Raw genomic sequence first — 17,374 nt, forward strand, 5'->3', positions numbered from 1 at the left:
GTTTGGTTGCCAGTCGATGTTGTGAAAAATACACACTGTACATGTTAAAGCATGTCAGGCTGTTTACCATTCAAAACAAACAAGAAATCTCTCATTTTCCTCGATCGAAGTGCGCGAGCGAATATAATAACAACAAGGTTTCAAATTACATTTGCACAGAAATTTGCATAAATGTCAAGGTTGTGTTTTTGCGAATAACTTCCGAGAATTTGCGAACCTTAACGGAGTTTATGAAGAAATATTCAAGCTACATTATTTTTACTGAATCAAACAAAAAAGTTAGGAACATTTTTACAAAAGGAACTCATTTATATTGGAAAACATTTTACTTACGGCGCGCGTCGAGTTTGGTCGCGTCACGCAACATGATTTTGTTCAGACAGGGTCAGACAGACACAGTTTGCTAAAACAATTGGTCATTGCTAGGTGTGTTTGAAGAACTAGGGAAAAAGATTTCGCTAAATTTTCATCAATGCAGAATTTCCTTGCTGTAGGACTTAGCAAGAACACTTGAAATTGAAAGTTGATCCATGAAAAGATTGCACAATCCCGCACAATCGACGTTTTTTCCCGCACAATTTCTTATTTGCCTCAAAAATCCTGCGCAATTGAAATTTCTTTTTTCCGGAACCCTGTCAGAAGACCAGCATATATAGTATTCCTACTATCAGTTTTATTTCATAGACTTAAAGGTACCAAAATAAAGTTACAGTTTAGTTTTGTGATTTTTTGTCTCCTGCGATAATTTTAAAAGCAATATTTTGGCCTGTCCTTTTATTGCAAATCCTTCGAAGCCAAAAGGAAAGACTTGAAGAATTCCCTTCTTGTAGTTGAAAAAAAAAATTCAACTTCACTGAGCCATTCAACCCAACACAGAGAAAAGTGACTACCAAAAATCTATTATCAATTTCACTTGGCCCTTTCATGGAAACCAGTTCAGTAGTTTATATATCACATTCATTTTGATGTGTAATATCCAAAACACACTTGTAACTGCTTATATTTACATTTTTACTCAACACAATCAGTAGTATTAACTTGGCCTAAATTATTTATTACATATTCCTTTCAAACTGAAATTATACTCCATGTTAATTTTTTTCCTTTTGTTCCCTTTAGTTCTTGTCTATTCTGAGCAAGAGTGTTGTCCTTGAGTATTTGAACATTGTTGTGGAATCACAGGTTTGTACAACATATTTGGCTTTTATTCTTTTGTTTAGACTATCAGTTAATTATACTTAACAATAAAGAAGACAAAGCTATGCAAAGTGTCAGATTTTGTTTCTCTTATTTCAGATTTCAGACCACCCAATCTGGAATCAATTACATCAACCATTAGGCCACTACAGGCATACCAGCATTTAACATTCCTTTTTTTAATTCTCTTTTCAGGATGTTCCGATATCCTTCTTTGCACGCCAAGAGCACCATCTCCAGTATTTCCTGCTAAAACTAGCTAATAATTTGGTAAGAAATGAAAATCCTTTATCTGTAGTTTGATCTTTGACTAGGCCCTAATGCACTGCCCCCCCCCCCCTGGGGTACTCCCTTATAAGAGGGATGTGGGTGCTTTTGGGAAATTGTAAAAAGAATGTCTAAGATGTACCAAAATCCTGTTTTGTGGGGGTGGCTTGAAATTTTTTTTTCTCCCCTACATGTTATGTCCTGTCATATTTTTTTCGACTCAATGCCCTAAAAGGTACTGCAAAAGTTTCCATCGTGGACCTTTCTAGGCTGAACAGCCTAAGATGTACCAAAACCGCTTTTTCAACCCCTAAAAGGTATGACGAACATCCCCGTCCACATCCCCGTCCTTTTTATATGGCAGCCTTCCACCCCCCCCCCTGCCGCCCCCATCGGGTATGGAGCATAGCAGCTTTAACAACCTCTCTAATGACAATTTAGTAACTGCTAAATAGAAATGTTTTTCTTGTTGTTTAGATTGAAGCAACTGATTCAGATGAGTTTTCAAGTCATGTTTCAGTATGGCATGAAACTGCACTGTCATTATTCTCAAAGATTTTCCCTGGAGATGAGTTTTATGCTTTTGATCTCCTTTCTTCAATTTTGTTAAATGCAAAGTATTTCTGGTAAGTTGTGATTCAACGCCAATTTTAAACCCAAGTAGATATGTGACCAGTATTGTTGAGCAGTACTTTCATGTGGTACTGTTTATTATGCTGTAAAAGGTAGTTCTGTCTTTTAAGTCTATGGATGAGAAACCCTAGTGTGTGACCATTCACGTGAAAGCTATTGAGCTGCACTTTATATGATGTGGTACTGTTTATTGTGCTGTACAAGGTGGTTCTAACTTTTATGTCTGTGAATAAAACCCTAGTGTGTGACCATTCACGTGAAAGCTATTGAGCAGCACTTTCATGTGGTACCGTTTATTATGCTGTACCAGGGGGTTGTGTCTGTGAATGAAACCCTTGTGTGTGACCATTCAAATGAAAGCTATTGAGCAGTTCTTTCATGTGGTACTGTTTGTTATGCCGCACAAGGTGGTTGTAACTTTTGAGTCTTTGAATGAAACCTTAGTGTGTGACCATTCAAATGGAAGCTTTTGAGCAGTACTTTCATGTGGTACTGTTTATTTCCTTTATATCTTTACAAAATGCGACCGTTCTTTTATTGACCTCTGATATTATGTTTCGATTTTAGCAAAGGAAATGGTCCACCGTCATTAGGTCTCACCAAAGAGCTGTCAGAAATGTCCCTTGCTACTCCTCCACTGCCAAGTACCTGTGACATTGCAGCAGCAAGTCGAGGGGAGCTCATTGCTCAGGCTCACAAAAACTTACCTTATATAAGGTCCACATTCATGGGGTCGTTTCAGGGCTTGAAATATCCCTTGGATACTTCTAGGTAAGACTAGATAGCTGAGAAGTGTTAGCGACACTGGCAAATTTATAAATATAATGTTCTAATGTTTGCTTCAATACATTTTAACCTTTTCAGGTCATTGTCCCTTTGTCAGGTGCGCAATATTCAGTCATTTCTTGTACCCTCCTTTGCTGGCCCCCTTCTACCGGCTGACTGGATGTTCCTTCCTATTGTGGATCTACATAATCAAGCAATAAGTGTGTAAGTGATGCCGTAATTTAATTATAACTGTTTACTTAGCAAAACATTTTGAGTCCTTCACAAAAACATATGTCCAAGGGGCTGAAGAAGATTAGCACATCAACTTCATTGTCCACAAGTGCCTTATACCTATAATCCTCTATAATGACCAACCACCATCTTCTCCTAACTTGTTTTTATAAAAAAAAAAAAGTGTATTAGACCAGTGATAAGAATTTAGGACTTGAGCAGCGGCGTCTAAAAATTGACTGAAAATTTGAACGAAAATGTTATACAACTAATACAAGGCTGAAACGTTCTTCTAAGTGTGCAACAGATGTTTTGCGATCAGCCCATGGCATGGCATGGCCTAACTTGTCCATTTCAACAAACTGAAGAAGGGCCAAGCCCAAAACATTTGTTCAACACGCACATTTTCCAGCCTTGCTTAGCATTTTGATCTGAATGGTATTTTTTATGACAATGAAATGTCATGCCTTCTATGGAGTAGTTTAGCCTGTGAACAAGCTGCCGGCGAGGGTGAAAAGAAATTAGGCGAGTGAAGCGAGCTAAGCGTTTTTCTTCCCCAGACCACTTTCGGCTTGCTCCGCCCTCTGTTTTTTCTTCGCCCTGTTCACAGGCTAGGAGAAATTGGACCCTATCGCCCTCGATTTTTGTACTTGGTGTTTATTTTAGTCTTCTTTTTCCTTTCCAAGTGGAATGAGAGGCAACGAGATTGATACCGTCACCGACCCTGCTGTTTCCATAGTAACCGCCAATCTTCAACTGGTGCTGCTTCTCGAGGAATGGCGACCTATCTGCTTACGTCACGTTTCCATGGCATCACGAATTGCCAGGCTTATGTGTGTCTTCTTGACAGGTTAGGTTTATTGCGTCCCTGTCACGTGAGTCACGTGCATTCCACGTGCATTCCTTGTGGCTGTTCCAGCGAGCACGTGCTGTCATAGCAAACAAAAGTGAACAACAATTCTTCATATCCACAAAGTTACAATTGTATGTCAATAGGTGGCGGCGTGGCCAAGTGGTTAGGGTGTTGGACTTGTAATCCAGAGGTCTCGGGTTCAAATCCTCCTCCCTGCTACTAGATGGAATTGTGTTTGGTGGTCCCTAAATTCAATTCCTCCATGTCTTTTGAATAGCCGATTTGCCATTGTCCCAACAGTTAAAATTTTCAATAAGTTTCTTTTCAATTCGCAATACTTTTTGGCTTATTTTAGTGTTCCCAATTAATACAGCAGTGCTAAACACTCATTACTTATTTGGTTATTATTATATTTCACAATTTCATGTCGTTTGTATTTGTAGGAAACGATCTATTCCTTAACAGCTCCGTTCATGATTATTTATCAGCGCTTTTACGGATTTACACAAGCCCATCGAAACTTGAACAGCTCGATTTTAATTCTCCAATACCTGGACTCACGTCTTTCTACGATCTGTAAGTATGTTAATATGGAGTTTTACCTTGAAAGGAATTCTCCTGTCGTTAAATCAGACTCGTAGCCAGTTGCTATGTACGGGTCACATTAGATTGTTCCAAAGAGAAAGTGGTCTGGATCGAGTATTGCGTTCGGGGAGTTATGGGAAGAGGCGACCCTTCTCATGACACCCCGCGCATCTTAATCCACCCTAGTGTCCAATCTTCTCTCCCCCTAAAACACGTCAAAAGCGAGTGGGAACGAATCTGTCATCAACTATCGCGCGATAGAAATCTCGAGCTCATAATATAATTGTTTAATAGACCATATTCGTATTCTCGGTCTTGGACTGGAACTAGCTTGCAGCTGAGGCTAATGTGAGGAGTCTTTAAATGCAAATGACATTAATCTCTTTTTAATGATATTCTCCCGAACGAGCCTCCATTGCAAGCTAGTTTCAGGCCAATACCTTTGAGGTCCATTGTTTTCCAGGTACGCTTCTTTTCTGTCCCAGTACTCCGCGGTCTCGTTTGGAGATGCGTTGTTTGGTTGCTTCGTAATTCTACCTTTAGCGCAGAGACATGACGTTAAATTTCGCAGAGCTGTTTGGGATGAACACATAGGAGTCTTGAGGGCGTTGTCAATTCCTTTAGAACAGGTAAACTCGACAAAATGCTTGTGTAATTGCATACAAATCAGATTCAAAGCTGTCTCTGTGTCTGTCTGTGTGTCTGTCCGTCAGTCAGTTAGTCTGTCTCTGCCTGAGTGTGTGTGTCTGTTAGTCAGTCTGTCAGTTAGTCTGTCTGTCTGTTTGTTTCTCTGTCTGGGTGTTTGTCTGTCTGCCAGTTTGTCAGTCAGCCCGTCTGGGTGTGTGTCTGTCTGTCAGTTAGTCAGTCAGTCTGTCTGTCTGTCTGTCTTTCTGTTCGTCTGTTCGTCTGTTTGCTCTCTTGTATGTTTTTTTTTTTTTGCCCTTTTTTGGTGTAGTAGAAGCCAGTGGTCCGTGATGGCAAGCCTTTCTAAGATGTCTTTTTGTTTCTTTTCACACATAAGTTGCCGATTCCCTCGAAGGAATTTCTGTATCCTATTGAACAAAACCAGGCCTTACTTGCACTCTATCTGCGAGCTCTGGCCACTCAAACTGTCAGGTAGGTTTACAGAGTTCATAGAGCGTTTATAAACAAGAAAGCTTGTAACTGGCTTGCAGTCCTTGCAGATGAAAACAAGTCATTTGACGGAGAAATTATACAATAGGGTAAGGCGGCTAAAAGAAATACGCCAAAACTGGAAAGGAGTGAAGTCTGCGTCGGCCAAAGTGTCAAATCTTGCCGGAGCTTATCCCGGTTGCTGTAGCATGAAGCGACTAGGAGTTTTTCTACTCTCCCCTGGGTTGGATGCTAATCCATCGCAGGGTTACCCCCAGCATTAAATACGCAGACCTACCCATTTAAACGGCCAGGGGGAGCGAGGCACTGTGAGAACACAACACGGTGTCACTGCAAGCGTTCAAACATGAAACCGCTCGATCCGAGGTACAACGTGCCAACTATCTCACTGTTCTTTGTTTTGATATTCTAGGCTTCAGTGGTCGCCGCTGTTTTATCTTGTTGCCGTGCATCATTTGAACGCTTTTATTTTCCAACGAGTCGATCCCGAGGTTAGTGTTCTGTTCTCGGATGTTTGATACATGTCACGCCATTTCACGTGTCTGTCACGTTTTTCCTTGAGACATTTATGAAGTGTTTTTAGTCTTATTATTTGTTTATTTGTTCCAGGATAATCATGAACTGAAAAGGAAGATTACTTTCTTGAAGCAAGTGCTTGCCGTCCAAAACGAGGTGAGTGTGTAAATCAGAGTGTGACTGTTTGAGTGTGAAAATGAGTGTTTTGCTTCGTAATGAGCCTCGCAAGTTAATTAGGCCTTCTGCTCCCACCACAGTTTGTCACCTAATCAGCTAGATCGTCAGTTAATGTCTTTTTGTCGGTCTTGTGTGTGTGTTTGTCTGTCTCTCTGTCTATTCTCCCCAGTGAGTCATTGAATGAGTGAGTGAGTGAGTGAGTCAGTCAGTCAGTCAGTCAGTCAGTCAGTCAGTCAGTCAGTCAGTCAGTCAGTCAGTCAGTCAGTCTTTCAGTCAATCAGTCAGTCAGTCAGTCAGTCAGCTCGGGCAGGCAGGGAGGCAGGCAGGCAATCAGTAGGTCGGGTCGTCGATCGGATGTGACTCTATATCATCATTCCTTTATATATAATAAGCCTTCTCTTTTTGCTTTTCCTGAAAAATCCATTTCATTTATTCTAGTCATTATTATTTATCGTGTTTCTTATTTCAGAATGTGCGACATGATGTTGTGTACTACTACAAACCAGCTCCCTCAAATTCTTTACAGCCTTTTGAAAAGTTCACCAACCTTCCAGCAGATCGGCAACTTTTGTTGAGAAGCCGGGACGACTTAGAAGAAAGCCGCAGAATTTATCACACAGTGGCTTCGACGTGAAAATGTCTATATGACAATATCTTTGATATAAATCTTGCAATGGACTGAATTATAGAGACAGACACATGCTATATTTATTTTACTGTAAGCAAAGAAATGAATAGTTGTAATAAACAAATGCAAAAAATACACTAATATTCTGTTGTTGCCTTTATTGTAACCCCCTGTAGCCTCTTGGCCATATATAATTGGGTCACGCAATCTTCAGTGTTGTCCGAGGACTGAGAACTGTAAAGTCACGGTTGAAGAAAATAATCCGTACTTTAACATACTTGATCGACCGCTACATGTTGGTTTTCACACACGGCCCTGTGCATACATAGGGGCGGACCATTATATTTTGAGGGGTAGGAGGGTGCAATTTCGAAAAAAAAAAAATTTCTGCACAGCAAAAACGGCTGAAAAAATTCATGTAAGGGGAGCCATGGGAAAAAAGTCGAGCAAGTGCTTTCTCCAGGTCTTATTTTTGATGTTAAAGAAATTCGTGCACCAGTTGGTGCCTAGCAAAAAAAATTCATGTACAACCTAACAGTGAGAAAAAAATTCAATGCCCCAGAAAATTGCCCAACTCTGCTAAGAAAACTTATGGTCCGTCCTAATACCTTGTACAGTAGTCATGACGCATAGGAACAACTCCACAAATCATTCCAGTGTTTGGAGATTTGAAAGAAAATCAAACTGTCAAAAGAATGTTTACACGTCGTCTAAAATTATTCCATAACTCAGTTAAAAAGGTTGTAGACCAGAAAAAATTTAGTGGACATTTGGTATTCAAAAAGTCCCCCGTTTCCTGGTTTACGTCATACGATCTCGTTGGTACGCTCACGGAAGTACAACACAATGGACACTTCCTTGTTCAAAGGGTGGATAACGCTATCAACAGGCTAAATCACTGCCCAGTGGACAAGTTCTGGCAAGAAAAACTACGCTCCGCGGCCGTTCGATAGATAGTTATTTTTCTGGTGGACTGAGCGTTACAACTGAGGTCTGATCGTCAGATTACTAAATGATGGACAAATTAATCGAGCTTTCTGCAATCGAGCGCAATCGACTTCAATATGTGCATATTACGTAATATTCTTAGTCAAATGTTCCTCGATCAAGCTGTCATGCTTCAAGTATACCAGCCTGACCGCTTGTAAGGCGTCTTGAGACAAGTAGAAATGAACGTTCACCGCACTTTATTATAATTTTTTCATTTTCATATTTTCATTGAAATTGTAATTTTTTTCTTTAGCAAGAATGAGTACAAATAAAGACTGATTAATATCTTGTTCAGTGTCTTTCTTTCTAGAACGTCTTGAAATTACTTTACATTGGCTCATTTAAATTTTAGCGTTCTAGAAAATGCTAGAAACATCTAGAGCTTTCTAGGCCTTTCAAGTGAAAGCTCAAAGTGCTTAGTGAGCATGACAGAGAACTTCGTCATCTGCCGGATTTAGAATCTGGCGCGTAAATCAACCAATCATATTGGGGGTTATTGTCTGACGAACCAATGAAATAGCGCGACTTTCGCAATGTTCTAGAAAGTTCTAGAATGTTCCATGAGATATATAAGCGTCGTACAGCACGTGTTTTGCACACGCATTTCAGTAAACGCCGCACCGACGTTATCCTTGCTACTTTGCTGACTGAAAAAAGGTAAAAACTCAACCCTCTGTCACCAACATGCCTGACATCGAAGAAGTTCAGCAGATGGAAGAAGATTCCGAAGCGGAAACCTTCGCTTTTCAAGCCGAGATCGCTCAGTTGATGAGTTTGATCATCAACACGTTTTACTCGAACAAGGAAATTTTCTTGCGAGAACTGATCTCGAACTCTTCTGATGTGAGTATAACTGCGTTAGTGTCTGTTTCTGTCATTTTGCAATCGACTGCCTGTCTCTTACCAGCACTCGAAATTTTGTATTGAATTCCAAGCTTTTGTCGAGAACTTTCTATTTCTTGAACTGGGCCTGGCCCTGTGCTTCCCATGTCGGTACGTTTATAGCGATGGATAATCTCACAAAAACGTTTTGCTCTTAAGTTATCAGGGTAACTTATCGAGTAAATGTTGTTCTTATACATCTTATCATTCACAAAAGTACAGATTTCGTTAGCGTCTCTTACTTTTCTGTCTCGCTTCCTTGGACACGAACAAGTCGTACCACCAAGTTGAGTATTCGCCACGGAAGTGCCAAAAAGCTTGAAGCAAGCTTTCTTTTGCTTTATTTTGAGTCTATCTTGTAATAACTGTTACCGTGTAGTCTATTTCTTGTTATTTAGCTGTTGAAGGTAATTTTAAAACGCGAGTAAAGTAAGCTCAATTCTTTTCTTGTCTCGCGATCGCAAAACCGAAAGCGAAGCACATGGCGTCCGTCACGTGGTCGTTTTCTGGCGAGTTCTTTGAAAGAGAAAGTTCCTTCCCCTAGTAACTCATTTTTCTTTTCGTTTCTTCATCTTAACAGTTTTCGGGAATTACCCTTCTAACCTTGAACTCTGTTTCATTCAGGCTCTGGACAAAATTCGCTACGAGAGTTTGACGGACCCGACGAGGCTTGACAGCACTAAAGAACTTAAGATTGAGCTTATCCCCAACAGAGATGACAACACCTTGACGATCATCGACACTGGGATTGGTATGACCAAGGCGGATCTTGTCAATAACTTGGGAACCATCGCCAAGAGTGGAACGAAGGCTTTTATGGAGGCTTTGCAGGTAATATTCACGTCGAAAATCAAAATTCCACTTTGTTGAAAGGAGTGAAACATTGACAATGGTTGAGGCCTTTGGCACAGTTCATAAATTTTTCAAGTTGTGTATGGCAGTACCAATTTTCTGTCTGCTGCCAGTTTTGTTTATTGGTTCTCCTGATCCTCTTCCATCTTGCAAAAATCCTTGTGAATAACTCTTTTCCATCCTACTCAAAAGGAATATCGAATTATTGCTATCATATTTATGTGAGTCCGTTTCCCTTCTCCTTGGGAAAAATTTTGCTAGGTACTTACTCCTCCCAAAAATTATATGATTAAAAATGAAAATTAATGAAGAGGAAATTGTGATAAAAAACTTTATAAGACTAGGGTAGGAGTTTATACTAATGAAACCTTAATTCTTTCCAGGCTGGTGCCGATATCTCTATGATTGGTCAGTTTGGTGTGGGTTTCTACTCGGCCTACTTGGTTGCTGACAAGGTTGAAGTTTACACCAAGCACAATGATGATGAGCAGTACCTCTGGGAATCTGCAGCTGGAGGCTCCTTTACTGTTCGCCGTCTTGCAGAGGAGGTGTTGCCCCGAGGAACTAAAGTCATTCTTCACCTCAAGGAAGATCAGCAGGAATATTTGGAGGAAAAGCGAGTGAAAGAGATTGTAAAGAAGCACAGCCAGTTCATTGGTTATCCAATTGCTCTTATGGTTAGTTTAGTCTTCACTTCTTAGCTGGGTGTGGGAAGGGGTTGCATGGGATCTTGAATTGGCCAACATTGAGCTTGTGGTTTGGAAAAACTTGAAAGCTACTAAGCCGCGATTTGCAATTTTTTTCTGCTGACTATAACTCTTGATCTAGTTGAACTGTGGGTCGCAATTCATGATTCTAATTGAGAATTGAATCTGTTATGATCAGAGATAATGGAGAAAACTATTGGAGTCTGGAGATGGCAAGAAAAAGTTGTTGAATTTCACACTGATTGCAAGTTGTGACAATTGCTGTAGGTGAAAATTTTCCTAGCAATTTTATTCCATTTTTTGCTGCTTGAAATTGTGTCAGTGAGTGAGTGCCACAAACCTTGCTGTGTGTTACTTGTTCCATCAAATGTCAGTCAACATACTCACAGTCTGGTAACCATTCAATCAACTTTGACAAAGTTTTGGTTGCGTTGGTATTAAATCTTTCAAATCCTAACTGTTTTGTATTGCATTGGATCTTAGGTGCAAAAAGAGCGAGAAAAGGAAGTCAGCGATGATGAGGAGGAGGAAGAAGAAGAGAAGAAAGACAAAGAGAATGAAGAGGAAAAGAAAGATGACGAAGAAGGCGACAAACCTAAGATAGAAGACCTTGACGAAGAAGAGGAGGAGAAAAAAGAAGAGAAAAAGAAGAAGAAAATTAAGGAAAAGTACACCGAAATGGAAGAGCTCAACAAGACCAAACCACTGTGGATGCGTAACACTGATGAAATCACCACGGAGGAATATGGTGAGTTTTACAAGAGTCTGACCAATGACTGGGAGGAGCATTTGGCGGTCAAGCATTTTTCAGTTGAAGGACAATTGGAGTTCCGTGCTCTTCTGTTTCTTCCACGGCGGGCACCCTTTGATCTATTTGAAAACAGGAAAAAGCGCAACAACATCAAGCTTTATGTACGCCGTGTATTCATCATGGACAATTGTGAAGATATCATTCCGGAGTACCTAAACTTTATAAAGGGTGTTGTGGATTCTGAGGATCTGCCGTTAAACATTTCTCGTGAGATGCTACAGCAGAACAAGATTTTGAAAGTGATCAGGAAAAACCTTGTCAAGAAGTGTTTGGAGCTGTTTGCAGAGGTCACAGAGGACAAGGACAACTACAAGAAATTTTATGAGCAGTTTGGAAAGAACATCAAGCTTGGTATTCACGAAGACAGTGTCAACCGCACCAAGCTGGCTGATCTTCTGAGATATCAGTCCTCCGCCTCTGGGGATGACATGACGTCACTGAAGGATTACGTGACAAGGATGAAGGAAAACCAAAAAGACATCTACTACATCACTGGTGAGAACAAAGATCAGGTTGCCCATTCTGCGTTTGTGGAGCGAGTCAAGAGCCGTGGTTTTGAGGTGTTGTACATGACTGAACCCATTGATGAGTATGCCGTACAGCAGCTGAAGGAGTATGATGGAAAGAAGCTTGTCAGTGTGACGAAGGAAGGACTTGAGCTGCCTGAGGATGATGAGGACAAAAAGAAGTGGGAAGAAAAGAAAGCCAAATTTGAGCCTCTCTGCAAGGTATTGTGCTGTTCAGTTGATAAATAGTTCATTACTGACCAGTGTTTCTGGCATTGCAATTTTTAGTGATAACTTGGTTACTGCATTATTTGCCTGGTATATGTAAAATTATTTCCAAACTTGTTCCACCATGACTTGCCCTGTAGCTTATGAATCTAAAATTTACTGGCCCAAAACCTGTTTTTCAAACAGCCATGGGCTAGTGGACCCCTGCTACATACATGCATGCATGCATGCATGCATACATACATACATACATACATACAGACATACATACATACATACATACACTTTATTTCAACTCAAATTATCAGAGTAGCTGTACTGAGCTAATATCTTTGAGAAAGAAAACAAAAATACATAAACCAATTAAAATTATTAAAATATAATAATTAAAACTACTACTAATACTATAATTGTAATTACTACTAAAAGCTAAGGTCAAGCATTGTCTTGTGAGTAACCCGGAGTACTGATAACCTGAATTTGTCCTTCTGCAGACTATCAAGGAAATCCTAGACAAGAGGGTCGAGAAAGTGGTAGTGTCATCTCGTCTGGTATCATCCCCCTGCTGTATTGTCACCAGCCAGTTTGGATGGACGGCAAACATGGAGAGAATCATGAAGGCCCAGGCACTGCGTGACAACAGCACTCTGGGATACATGGCAGCCAAGAAACACCTTGAGGTGAATCCCGATCACTCCATTGTGGAGACCTTGAGGCAGAAGGTGGAGACTGATAAGAATGATAAGTCTGTGAAAGATCTTGTCATGTTGCTGTACGAAACCTCTCTCTTGTCATCTGGATTCACCCTGGACGACCCACAGGTTCATGCCAGCCGCATCTACCGAATGATCAGTCTGGGTCTCGGAATTGACGAAGATATGGAAACTGGTATGTCAAAGGGATTTGCTGTTATCACAAACCAGCCAATAAATGTACAGGGCTCATAAAAAAAAAACTTGAATTCCAGCTTGTCCTTAGGACAAGTACTTCTCAAATGTTTCTTGCCCTGGGCAAAATTATTGCTTTTAATCAAGTGACTATTTACCTCTAAGTTGCAGAAAGATGTTGATCAGTTGTTTTGAATCCTATTTTGTTTTGGCTTCATCACCATTTCATATACAAAATTCTTCCAAGACTGAAGGAAATCCAAAGATTATTATGCAGACAAAAAAACACCAAAGAGGTTACAGTAAACTAAAAGGAAAAAATGACAACTGGTTTAGAATGGGAAAGGTTGAGATGGATGTATGAACTTGGATCTGTAGATTTTTTTCTGTACATCACTAAAAAAAAAAAAAACTGGCAATCGTGTGTTACAGCTCTAGACAAATGTTAACAGTCACGTGCTCCACCCCTTCTAACTAAAAGGTAGCTGGAAATTTGAGGTTAGTTAAGTGAGATCACCTTGCCTCTTCCTTCATTCAATGTTTTTTTCTGTTAAATTAAAAAAAAAAAAAAAGAAGGGCATGTTTGATGGTAACAGCTGTAGTGATTAGGTTGCTATTGTAGTGCAGTGGAAGCCACCTTATGGCTACCCTGTTAATATGGCCACCTTGTTATGACAGCGACTTTATCTGGCCCAAACAAAAGGTCAGTCTGTCATTTCCTTATTAAAAGAAAAAAACCCTTTACAGTCAAACTTGCAAAACCATTAACACCTAAAATATGTCTGGATTGTTTATTATGTTAACCAATCACGAACGAGATCTTTAACCACATAAACCACAGAAAACCGATGTATTGCATAGGTCATGAAATTATTAAATATAGTTTTGGTTTTTGCTTTGTCCCAAGATGCATCCTCTGTCTTAATATATTACTGAAAGTCTAAATAATTGCTATCCTTTTGTAGCGAGAACCAGATCCAGTACTTAGTTTGAGGGATTTTGGAAAACAAGAAATTTGGGTGGTTTCGCTAACCTTGGTGTCATATTTGGTTAAACTAGCAACTCAATTTATTTAGCAAATAATTACAATCCCTTGGGCCTGGTGGTTCGGTGATCTAAACACCCTGGAAAGATTGACAACGATAAATGCAAAATGTTTAGTACTACTTTTGGAATTAGTTGTGGCAAACAGTAAACACCTCAATTTTCCACTGTTCCTTCCCAAATAAATTTGCAGTTGATTCACATAATACAAAATATGATGGAAGACTTCCATTTTCCTCAATATCACTCGTCGCTTTTCGTCATTATCAAAATAATGAAACAAAATGATGAAAGCACTGATTTGGATCGTTTGCGCTTGAGTGATTCAACAGCTGCCAGTACAGTTGCGTCTCCTGGCAAATTGGTTTGTGAAAATAGTTTTTTCATGTTAAAAATATCTCAAACCTTATTCATTAGTGTTAAAATAGCTTGTAACAGCACTTATCTAATTTTTTTGTATAGCTGAAATAGAGGATTTATGTTGAGACCTTTTGAAACTAAACAAATTTGTTCGGTGACCGATGGAAAATCATTTTTCTGTGGTTGAAGATCTCGCTCATGATTGGTTATAACACAATAAACAGTCGAGATATTTTAGGTGTTCACGGTTTAGTGAGATTGACTGTAATACAGCCAGCCCCTTAATACAGCCAGATTTTAATGGTGTGTTGGTGAGCGGATTAACAGGGTTCCACTGTGCTTGATTCTGTTTTAGTGTCAGAGAATTTAAGGGATAATCATGAGTTACCTATTTGCTCCATAGTTGCTGAAGGAACTACTGGTGAGGCCAGCGCTGAAGACATGCCACCACTTGAAGGAGAAGAAGGAGACGATCCCTCCAAGATGGAAGAAGTCGATTAGTCATTTCAGTTAAGATAACGGCTTGAAAAAAGGAATTAAGTCATTGGTTTGACAAGCTGCGTTCTTTTTGACAGTTGCATAGTAACCATTAATATTTTGCTGATGCGAAGTGCATTGCTATAAGCACAGAAAAACAATTTCTCGTAGATACTGAAATTATTAAGTACGCGTGATTTGGCTCAGACTACTTTATTGGGGTAGGTTCACAATTTTGGGCAATCAATTGGACTATTATTAAGTGAATAATCATTCAAGGGTGCATTTGCATGTACTAACATAAAATTGCCTGAGTATCTAAAAGTAATTATGGTTGCTGTTGACCCATTAACATACCTACCTGTGTGTGTAGCCGAGAGTAAACTCAACTGGCCAGTAATTAATCATGGTTAATCCATCAAGTTAGCATTGTGTGTATGTTTGGGACAGGAGAGGGGGGAATTGCTCTTTGGGTCTTTGTTTGCTGAGCAAATCATTGGGTCCTCCTCCACCTTAAAGATTTACCAGCATCTCTTTGGCTACACTCACAGATCTACTAGTTTCTGTATTGACCTTTTGCCTGAAATTGTGACTTAGCTTCTTTCATGTAGTTCTGCAAGTTAGTTCTTATTTATGTTAGCTATGAGGCATTTTTGCATTTTGGTCATGCGAACTCTCAAATAAAACAAGCCAGTTGCAATTTATCAGCTGTGTGATGTGTTTACTCTGTCAAACCTGTAAAGAATAAACTGTGAAATAAGAACATATTACTACAATGTGTTGCAACTGGCAACACTCGGATGCCTACAAGCTTTGGCAATATCTCCTTTTGAATTAACTCGACCAAAGACAATTTCAGCCATCCTAGATAGCACACTCCAGACTGGACATGGGAATAGAAAAACTGACATAAAACTTCTCAAGATTGAAAATTAAGTGATGGCTGCTCCAAAAATATTTGACTATATGTTAATAAAAAAAAATAACAGAACACAGCCCAAGAAACTTGGAATAACACTATGTGAACATTACTAGGTACACGCTAACAGAGACTGTCAAATTTACATAACGATTTCCTTTTGTTTTGCTTCATTGCACACCATTCAACGACTCTTGGATATTTTGGCTTCAATTTTCTCGAAAACGAAAAGCAAACTGGCGAAAAAACAGCAAGGCATTGTTAGGTAAGTAAATTGACAGCCATATGCAAAAAATCGGGCACTTTTGACGAAAAAATTTTTTGACCTAAATAGTCACTTAGGAGGGTTTTGCACTAGCATCTTCAATTATTCGTATAATAGAGCTGCTGCTCTCATACAAGATCTTAAATTGCATTTTTCAAATGTTTCATTTGGACATAATTGGCTGGGTTAAATGTTTGTTAGGGTACATTTTCCCGCCAAGTGTCCCTCTTGGTTGATCATGCAGGATCAAAAGTTGCACCATAAGCTTACAACTGATTTGGGAACTCTGAAGGCACAATGCTGGACATGAAAAAGGCTGTAACTTTTTAAGGCAGGGATTAACCTAAAATAATTTTGTAATAAAATTTGAAGTTTTGCTTTAATCTGAATTTAAATGTTTTATTTTGAGAATTTCTGTTAATGCAAGTTCAAAACTCGTTTTCTTAAAAACGAGTTATTTTTGCCTTTGAGAAAAGATATTTTGAGGAGGATTTGTCCACTTGAGCTGAAATTTTCAGGATTTGTTGTGAGTATGTTTGGAGTATAGCACTTTTCCATCCAGTGCATTTTGTCGAAGTGATGCATTGTAATGAATGCTGGATTCTCTGTATCAGATTTAACTGGTCACCATTTCATGCGTATAACTTTTCAAAGATCTCTACGCTTCAAGCTATTTATCTTTTTAAAAATGTCAGTTTTTTTGATCAGTTCTTGTAGGAGTTATCTTTTCTCAAGTAAGCTCTGGCATTCTCATGCAGGTGGATTTAATCAGCTAGTTTCAGGTTACAATACAGTTCTAGGGTACAAAAATATTTTTTTCATGATCCTGTCTTTTTCAAAGCTTTCATAAAATGTATACTTTGCCATGGTTTGGAATCAGATGTTTGAAAAAATGGTGTGTTTTAAGGTGAACCCCCACCTAAGTGGTTTAAGCGTTAAAGAGGACATATATTTCTTGAAATCCATATCAGGAAAATTTTCCTGGGACAGCTGACCATGTTATAGTTTGTAGCTCAATCAGAATTGAAGTGCATAAGGCATGTTATTATATGGCTAGCTCCGTGAGCGGGCAAGATGAATCAAATCCTGCACTGTGATTGGCTACCCGAGCGGGCAAGATGGGGCTATCTTGCCCGCTCGGGACTACCCGCCGTGTCCCGCAAGAAAAATTTCCCCTAAAGCCATATAATAATTCCTTTATTGACCAAGCTTGTTCAGTCAAGATGGCTGGATATTGGCCTCGTTCTTTTTTTGCGAGTTTATAGACCTCCAATCTGTCTCGGTCCATAAACACGCAAAAAAAGAACTTGGCCAATATCCTGCCATCTTGACCTCACACTTAGTCAATAACCCATACTTATTGCAGGAGATGGAAACTAATTCCTTTTGTTTCTGAGACACTAACTAGTTTCCAGGCTTCTGAACTATTATCAACTGATTAGGGCAGCATCATCTTT

At 39.5% G+C, this 17,374-nt stretch overlaps 2 protein-coding genes across 2 annotated transcripts in view; both read left to right on the plus strand.

Moving 5' to 3' along the window:
• Nucleotides 1-7,130, plus strand: part of LOC110056225 (RNA polymerase II-associated protein 1-like) — a 29,095-nt gene extending 21,965 nt beyond the window's left edge. Inside the window, exons 17-28 of the mRNA XM_089292106.1 lie at nt 1,120-1,182; nt 1,393-1,467; nt 1,942-2,090; nt 2,665-2,868; nt 2,962-3,087; nt 3,783-3,946; nt 4,393-4,525; nt 4,998-5,163; nt 5,556-5,650; nt 6,081-6,159; nt 6,278-6,340; nt 6,831-7,130. Of these exons, the coding sequence (XP_089148232.1) occupies nt 1,120-1,182; nt 1,393-1,467; nt 1,942-2,090; nt 2,665-2,868; nt 2,962-3,087; nt 3,783-3,946; nt 4,393-4,525; nt 4,998-5,163; nt 5,556-5,650; nt 6,081-6,159; nt 6,278-6,340; nt 6,831-6,995 (1,482 nt within the window). The 3' untranslated portion in view covers nt 6,996-7,130. The remainder of the gene's footprint in view (nt 1-1,119; nt 1,183-1,392; nt 1,468-1,941; nt 2,091-2,664; nt 2,869-2,961; nt 3,088-3,782; nt 3,947-4,392; nt 4,526-4,997; nt 5,164-5,555; nt 5,651-6,080; nt 6,160-6,277; nt 6,341-6,830) is intronic.
• Nucleotides 7,131-8,547: 1,417 nt separating this feature from the next.
• Nucleotides 8,548-15,437, plus strand: LOC110056248 (heat shock protein 83-like). The gene is made up of 6 exons (XM_020762710.2): nt 8,548-8,822; nt 9,486-9,692; nt 10,097-10,390; nt 10,904-11,959; nt 12,460-12,853; nt 14,660-15,437. Exons 1-6 carry the CDS (start codon nt 8,664-8,666, stop codon nt 14,755-14,757), a joined length of 2,208 nt encoding a protein of 735 aa, XP_020618369.2. The 5' UTR covers nt 8,548-8,663; the 3' UTR covers nt 14,758-15,437.
• The last annotated feature ends 1,937 nt before the right edge of the window (nt 15,438-17,374 follow it).

The sequence above is a fragment of the Orbicella faveolata genome, unplaced genomic scaffold, assembly GCF_042242905.1.
Source record: "Orbicella faveolata isolate gen_17 unplaced genomic scaffold, um_ofav_v1 contig_24, whole genome shotgun sequence".
Taxonomy (NCBI): Eukaryota; Metazoa; Cnidaria; class Anthozoa; order Scleractinia; family Merulinidae; genus Orbicella; species Orbicella faveolata.

Bases quoted from the DNA above. Each gene is read 5' to 3' on its own strand.
- LOC110056248 (XM_020762710.2), top strand. From the start codon at position 8,664: ATGCCTGACATCGAAGAAGTTCAGCAGATGGAAGAAGATTCCGAAGCG. The intron at 8,823-9,485 runs GTGAGTATAACT...TGTTTCATTCAG, and splicing joins TGATCTCGAACTCTTCTGAT to GCTCTGGACAAAATTCGCTA. The intron at 11,960-12,459 runs GTATTGTGCTGT...GTCCTTCTGCAG, and splicing joins AATTTGAGCCTCTCTGCAAG to ACTATCAAGGAAATCCTAGA.